The sequence below is a fragment of the Phaseolus vulgaris genome, chromosome 3 (genome assembly GCF_051622355.1).
Source record: "Phaseolus vulgaris cultivar YP4 chromosome 3, ASM5162235v1, whole genome shotgun sequence".
In the NCBI taxonomy this organism is placed as follows: Eukaryota; Viridiplantae; Streptophyta; class Magnoliopsida; order Fabales; family Fabaceae; genus Phaseolus; species Phaseolus vulgaris.
Genome location: NC_143500.1, coordinates 45,252,192 through 45,260,532, shown reverse-complemented (window position 1 = coordinate 45,260,532; position 8,341 = coordinate 45,252,192). Strand labels below are relative to the sequence as shown.

The 8,341-nt window shown below is 31.1% G+C and overlaps 1 protein-coding gene across 1 annotated transcript; it reads right to left on the bottom strand.

Annotated features, from left to right (window-relative positions):
• Positions 1 to 1,116: 1,116 nt before the first annotated feature.
• Positions 1,117 to 3,952, bottom strand: LOC137807981 (F-box protein PP2-A12). Its single transcript, XM_068608863.2, has 3 exons — positions 3,407 to 3,952; positions 3,167 to 3,285; positions 1,117 to 1,856 (listed from the first exon to the last, which is right to left on the bottom strand). Exons 1-3 carry the CDS (start codon positions 3,707 to 3,709, stop codon positions 1,427 to 1,429), a joined length of 852 nt encoding a protein of 283 aa, XP_068464964.2. The 5' UTR covers positions 3,710 to 3,952; the 3' UTR covers positions 1,117 to 1,426.
• Between the last annotated feature and the right edge of the window lie 4,389 nt (positions 3,953 to 8,341).

The window sequence follows — 8,341 nt, the reverse complement described above, 5'->3', positions numbered from 1 at the left end:
TTCATATGTTTGTTAACTCCAACAATAAAGATACCGTTTTACTTTTTGATAAACCAACAATAAAGGTAGAGTTTTACTTTGATAACTCCAACAGTAAAGGTAGACATTTAAAGTTCCCATACAATTTTGTTTTTAAAACAATACGAAAAGTACCTAAAAATTTGTACGTACTTTTCTCCATTTTAAAAAACCATATTTAGATATATATTTTTTAGATGTTTTTGTATGTTCTCTAACTAAAGTTAAAGTTCTTGACATCAAAAATCGATGTTGAATACCAAGGTGAATGTTCTTAAAGACACAAATTTTACCTCAGATTCGTCCTACTGTAAAAGACATTATTCAATTGTTTTTTTTAATTCTCAAACTAAAAATAGAGTATCACCTCAATTACTCATGATAAAGTACAACAGTTAAGTCGGCATTGAGTACCAAATTGAAGCTTCAATTTTAGCACCAACATGGATTATCTGTTAGAGCATAGTTATATTGTTAATTGGCTGATAAAAAAAATATTGTTGTTAATTGATAGTCTCATTCACTTATACAAAAAAGTGTTTATGTTTAGAACTTATTAAAACCCTTGTAATAAATTTCAGACGAACATAACCGATCGTTAACTTTTGTTATAGTCTTTTTGCTTGCAATTGCTTACATTATATCGTAATTTTAAGATTACTGTAGAATTAATTATGGCACTTGTTAAAAATTTCAAAATTAAAGGGGACAGTGATAGAATCCCATTTCCACGCCACTGAATTATAGTGCACGCTATAGACCAACCAAACAGTGTCGAATATAAGTTAAAGCAAAGGAGACCAATTTGAAGTATGCTAAATCCATGCTGAATTAAAGTTTACAAACTTAATATTGAACGAGTTTTATTTTGCAACCTGAGTTTTCAAAAATAACCCTCATTCTTTTTCATTTCAAACTGAACTTTATGGTTAGTAGATTATGGTAAAACCCAACTTTTAATCGGGTCCAGTTGAAGACCAAAGAAGAGATTTTTCAGTTTTATTTCCGTGAACATACGTTGAGGTTCTCCCAACAGAAAACCAAGCACGCCCTAAAACGTGGGGCGGGGAACTATAAACTATGATCAACGTTATCCCATAGACTAAAGAAGTAGTCCGTTTTATTCCTTCACTTCAAACCATGTTCAACATTTCATTGTCATCAAATGGTCACTTTTGTTCCATCTGCAAAAAAATATATAATATTCTGCACCATGCAAGGTTGTATTAGAAGGTTCGAGATAGTCTGGCAGACTAAATAACCAGACACTTGTCGATATATACATCACCTCCTGGCTTCTACAAAATTCTAAAGTAAACCTTAAAGAACCATATTAAAAACTCGATTCTCTATTCCACCTGACGCGGCCTACGCTCTAGTATACAATTATATATACTTATCACCAAGGTTAAGAGCTATTTAAAAATGCTTTAACCTTTCTGAATTCACTTGGATATATGAGCACAGAATCTAAACAGAGCCCTCCTTTAGTATGTGTACAATCAATTTGAATCATAGAGAATTTAACTTTTGTTGATGCATTGCCATTCTCGACAACAAAATCGCCTGCATGGTAAAAGGCCCATTTACCTGGTCCGTTCAGAAAACACTGGGATGTAACATACTGGCCATCTGATGTCCATAGCTGGAAACGAACAGGCTTTACATCCCACCCATGAACATCTTCTGTGTTGCAAACTCGTCGGCCAAATCTCTTGGAGGCTCGTCCTAGATGTATTCTGTAGAATACGCTGTATTTCCCTGCAGGAAACGGGAACTCAACATCCCCATCCACTTCAAACCACCAGATTTGCTGGAGGTACGCAACACTGTTGAATCTGCAAATCAAGGAGATAACACTGGTTTTACTCCAACCCAACACTGTTAAACCAAATCAACATTTAAACTATACTTATTTTGCAAATAAACTACTTGACATAGAGATTGCAACTTGCATCATCAACCAAAATAGCACTAGCAAAAGAAGCATATCCTTCACAACATCACAAGTCAGAACAAATTTCAGCCAGAAGACTTCTGACTCCGAACATGGAAAACATATACACACAACCACCAAATTTTCTAGGTGATAAATTATAAAACACTATAAATCATGACTACATTATTGATACAGTAGTCATGAATTTAGACTGTGGTCTCAACTATAATTGCAACCACAGTATCAAGTTCTTAAGTTTTAGTTCTCTGCAACCGAAAAGATCGAAAAGACTCGTAAGATTTACATATGTGTGCAATATCCCACAACATTACAGTTTTTTGAGATTACGGCAACAACAGTAACTAAAATCTGATACAATCCCAGTTAGCTCACTTTAATTTATAGTTCCCAAATCCGGAAATGATTTCATTACGTCATGACTACAAAAGTTTAAAGGGAAGGGTGTATGTGTATATCACAGCAAATAACTTTTAGCAAAAAACTAATTGTAGCAGAAAATAGTGACACTTTGAATAGTGTGGTTGTATATACATACAAAGTCTCAATAACATGGGGGTAAACACAAATATATCATTCGATTCGACTGTAATTATATAAACTAAAAAGTTAGCAAAGTAAAGGACCACAGTGAAGTATGGAGAACGGAACGTGAATAACAACATATAAATACGGATATTACCCATATCAGCATTATTAGGTGTGGTATAACATTCTGGGGGAATTAATTTGATTGTAATTTTGGAACCTTTTATTCCCAATTCCCAGGGTTTTTAAATTTAACACTTAGGGTTATCTGGGGTTTCCTTAAGACTTGCTATTTCACGAGTTCTGATACCCTAGGGTTCGCTTGATTGAGCAGGTGAAACATTTTAAGGTGGAAAATAACTCAGAATGGTAATGATTATGAAGCAAACTAGCAATCCAGGGTGAAAATGAGTTGACATTTTATATTCCCCCTTTTCCCTTTCCACGATCTCGTAGAACTAAACAAACCCTAACCCAAATTCTATTTTCCCTCTCTAATCCCCCCTTTTCTTCTCTATTAACTCATCACCAGTTTTTCTCACCACTCCTTCAAACAGCACTGCATAATTTGGAAGGCCAGGCTAATTAAAATACAAATCAGTAAATAAAAATAAAAAAAAGGACAAGTATTCCAATGGGTATAACTAGGAGAAGAAAAGTGACCTAGATTCCTCAGTGGGGATATGGTTCCAGTATCTTCTATCATCAATCCCGGTTATGGACAATCCCTTGGCCGAAACGCACAAACACAGCTTACCCATGCTCCGATCCAGCCATACTTTCTGCACAAAACACAACTCTCTCAACTCCACTTTCTCTCACATCAAACCACAAACCAATAACAATAACAATAAAATCAACATGGCTTATAATTATTAACTAATCAATGAATTCATCAATTACCTTGGTGCCGTCATCAAGAGAATTGAGTCTGCAAAGCCTGGCATAAATCCCCCTCTTCCCCAAATGAGAGGGGAAATCGGCGAAGATGCGGCGCAGGAGGACGGAGTAATTGGACGGCAGCTTGGACTCCCAGACGAAATCCGCGGAGGAAGCGCCGCGGAAGGCGCGATTGAGCGTGGCGAGCTTGCAAATCTCGGGAGGGTTCATGTAGGTCATGATCTCAGCCACGCAGCTCTCGGGCAACTCCCCCAGACCGGACTTCGGCGCCGATTCCGACGGCTGGGACGAGAATCGGAGACCCATCAATCAACGTTGGAGAGAAGGAGAATGAGAATGAGAAGGAGAATGTGAATGGAAGTAGTGGTGGCGAGTGGGTTGGGGTTGGGGTTAGGGTGTTGGTTTTATCTATGAAAATGTCTCCGACTTGGTTTTATCTAATTCGTAATTCGTAATTTGTAATTTGTAATTTGTAGGTGACTCGGTTCCGTGGGTTTGTTTGTTTGTTTCTGCGAGACAGCGTGATATGACTTGGACTTGACGGGAACCACTTCACAGTTATCCACCACCATCCTCATCATCACCGCAAAAACCCCTAACAATTACCCTAATTCAACTCAAACTTTTAATACTCGGATACGGTTTTTTCTTTTTCAACCCCTTCAAAACAAATATAATAACATTAACTAATATTTCTCACTAATACTACCATAAATAAATATTCAAATTAATTAATTAATCACAAATTTTTAAATAATAATATATTTTCCGTTCGTTGAATTTTATAAAATTATTTTTAAAATCATTTTTTTTAATAAAATAAATGTATACAATTGAGAAGTTATAAATCACTAAAATCTTTAATTATCTGGAAATTGTAATCTGGTCATTTTTTTTAACTGTTATAAGTCATTATAGAGAAATACATTATCCATAAGTTAGAAATCATTGATGACATAACTTTTAATGCATTATTTTTATGAATAAAAAATGGATATTTTGTTTAGTCAATTTTGCAGTAATTAAGTTTGAATTCTCTATGCATCAACACTGTTTTTTTTAATAAATTACCTTAATTTTATTTTCCTTGAAATTGAAGTTAAAATACTTCAATGTCTTAGATTTTTAGGACCTTCTAGAAAAAGAAATCGGAAATCTTTCTACGCTTAAAACAATTTGACAACATTTCTCTATCTTTTCCCATGTATAGTCAACAGAAATTAGTATAATTATTATATATTAGTAATAAGAAAGGTTAAAGAACCAAACTGATAAATTATTTTTAAATATTAAATGCTCATGCTAAAGGATAATATAAAAAACAATCAACTGAATTAATTAATTAATTTAATTCTCATGGATATGTTTATTGTATTTAATAACAAACAAAGGAGTAATTATTATAGAAATAAATAAAATGACCACGTAATACTTATATTCATAAAAAAAAATTATAAATTTATATCAAAGATATTTTTATTGATTGACAATATATTTTTCTTATAATTCATGTTTATCAAACTCAAATAAAAAGTAAGAAAGAGGAATTGAAACAGAAAATGATATACACATGCAAATAACGTGTTAAGAAAATTTAAAAAAGAAAAGAAAAGTTGAAAGGAATAGATATAAAATAATACAAGCACGTGTACAAATATAAAATTTGAAGCCAACTCAAGTTTTACACGTGTTAAGAAAGAAAAGAGTTAAAGGTATCAGCATGAAATGTAAGTGTGTGCAATTTGTTATTTTGATTGTTTATAGGGAATTCAATCTCTACTGATGTTTTCTCTATTTATTATAAAAAAAATCACTAACAAGTAAATACTTATTTAATAAAAATTGTTTCAAGTATTCTACTCAAAATTTCTGGTATTATTATGATATTAAAAATCTTAATTACATATATTGTAAAAAATATAAACAAAATTAAAGATTTAATTGTACTTCTTATAATTCAAAGAAAAGTGATCAAATTGATAGTTATTCCATCTCCTTTACATTCAAATGGTTCTATATTTTCTTTAGAAAAAATTGTCTTACAAGTTAGTATTATATTTGTCATGCTTTTATAATTTTAACGATAACGGGATAATTTTATTTAAGAGATTAATTATTTTTTTTAAATGAGACTTAATTAAAAATTAAAAAAATAAATCAACTTAAAAATAGAGAAATATCTATGTCTCAAAAGATGTACCTTGAAAAAAATTTGGACAAATTTAGCATGTCAAACATAAAACATTTTTTGACACAACATTACAATAAACTCCTAACATTATTTTATGATACTATTTCATATGCAAACTTTGTTGATTTTGTAATGTATGTAAACTTTGTTGATTTTGTAATGTATGTAATGGTTTGCATATGTGATATAAAACATGTTTTCTGACAACATTACAAGTTGACTGACCAATAAACTTCAAACATTATTTTATGTATGTTATTCCATATAAAAACTTTGTTGATTTAATGTATGCGATGATTTGCATATGTTATAAGTATTGTAAGCAAGTCATGTCAAATCTTAGACAAACTTATTGTCAAACTCTTAAATGGATCATCGAAATACTTGAAGGGGTAACTTGAAAAAGTTTTAATATAAGATAGAGTTATACATGAGGCCAAAGACACTCCCATTGAATGATTTACACACTTGAACTATATTGAATGTTTGGACACCAAAAAATATCTCAGAATTCATGTCTTTATTGTCACTATTATTAACCAAAAGGTCAGTCAACATAAGGTAGTGACTTTATCGACAACTGAAGCTAAGTACATTGTCATGACAAAATCGGTGAAAGGAAACCCTGTGATTGAAAATGCAAGATCAAGTTGTCATAGCATAATGTGATAACAATAATGTCATACAATTATCCAATAACCAAGTATAATAATAAGTGATTGCTCGAGGATATATGAAGGTGATAAAGGACTCAATAATTCATAATTTCGCTAACATGATTACAAAAGTTTTGGTAGGCAGTAAGTTTGTTTTGTTTGTTTGTTTAGATTAAGCATGTGATAGCTTAGTAACAAATGAAATGATTCTCACTTGGTATATTTGTACTGAACTAATATGAACATTTGTTGAAAATTGGTTCAGTAAAATTTGATTATCTTATTTATTTAAGGTAGTTTAATAGTGAATGTGTAGTTTGATGAAAGCATTTCATCCAACCGAGTAAAGTGTGATTGATGAAAAATATTTGATAATAAAGTCTTATCTGCTAGTAACGAGTGTTTCTTCTAATGAAACATTTCTTGAAGGTTTCTTTAATGGAATAATGTCATGTATAATTAGTTGTGTCTAATGCTATATAAAACATCCAAATGTGTTTTTGTATTTTGGGTTAAGCGAGAAACACAATGTTCCATGTGTTTTGGGTTAGATCTTAGAATCTTAGAGTTTTCTCAATTCTTCCTTATGTCCTTTTATGTTCGGGTAATTTTTTACAAGTGACGAAAGTTATGTTTTGTCTTAAATTTGATTATTTTATGCCTAAACTAAAATTAAGGTTAAGGAAATAAAGAAATATGGTGCATGCATAATAAATTCTTCAATGCTGAATTAGATAAAATTTTAAGAAGATTTGTAGTTTGAGTTCATCAATATGTGCATGTCATGATAACAATTGAACTGTATTTCATAGATTTTTTTTAATAGTGTTGTATTGGTTTAGAATTGCACATTGAGTCTTGCATGAGCAAGAAATAGTAAAGACTTTGTTTTAGTAATTGTTCAGAGAATACTTGAAGACCAATAATTTAACTTGATAGGAAACTAGGAATTTCAACCTAAAACAAAGATCACACTACAATAATGAGTGAATGGAGTATGATTTTTTTTTACAAAAAAAAAATTATTTACACGGGTCAGCGAGCCAACCTGCCCCACCCGCTATTGGCCCACGCGGTCTGCGGGGCGGGTTAGCGGACTAAATTAGTGAGCCCGCCCCACACTTTTTGGTGGGGGGCTGCGGGCCATCCGCATGGTCCGCCCCGCATTGCCACCCCTAAGATTGATGTGAATGTGAAAATAATGCTACTATAGTGATTAAAGTTAAACATATCCACTAGTTGGAAATTTATTTTAATTAAAATTAAGAGTTAGTTAAAGTTTGGAATTGGTTAATTTCATCTAAAGAGTTTAGTGGATCATAGTTCACTCGAATTGTATAAATTCACCCAACAAATCAATATTTGTTTAGCTAATTCATACCCAAAAGCAAGTGGAGATAAACTTTAGTCAAATTTGCTCAATTTTGTAGGCAATAAACAATTATAAGCTTTTCAAATTAGGTTGTGTAGTCTTTATGAAAGTTGTTTCCTTGTATGCTACTTTACATTGACGTTGGAATCAATTAAAAGGAGGTTTATAAACTTTAGTTAGGAGGTTTATAAACTTTAGTTATGACTATTTTAGTGAGCAAATATTATGTTAGTTTTATTTGAAGTTGTTGCAGTTTTTTAACTTTTTAATTCAAGTAAATTATTCTTTTTAAACTTTTTAAACATTGATAAGAGTTATAGTTTATCCTCGTAATTTTCTTATTAGTTATATTTAAATATGGTTGAATAAGTGAAATTCGATATGGTTATCTTTAACAATTGTCATAAAATAATTTATGTTTTATAAGTTATTTTTGAATTATGATATCATATAATTAAGTAAGAGAATATGATATACAATGGGACGACTGTATTTAATATTATTGTTTTAATCTATGTAGTCAAGATTTTCATACTTTCACGTACTAAAATAGTCAGGTGTTAATATTTAAAAAAGAATATTTAATACAAATCTTTAAAAAAATATTAGTAAATACTTTTTAATGAATATTTATTATATATATATATATAAATTTATATAAGTACATGTGTAATTAATGTCTTAATGTATTATAAAATGGTGGCGATGACTTTGAATGA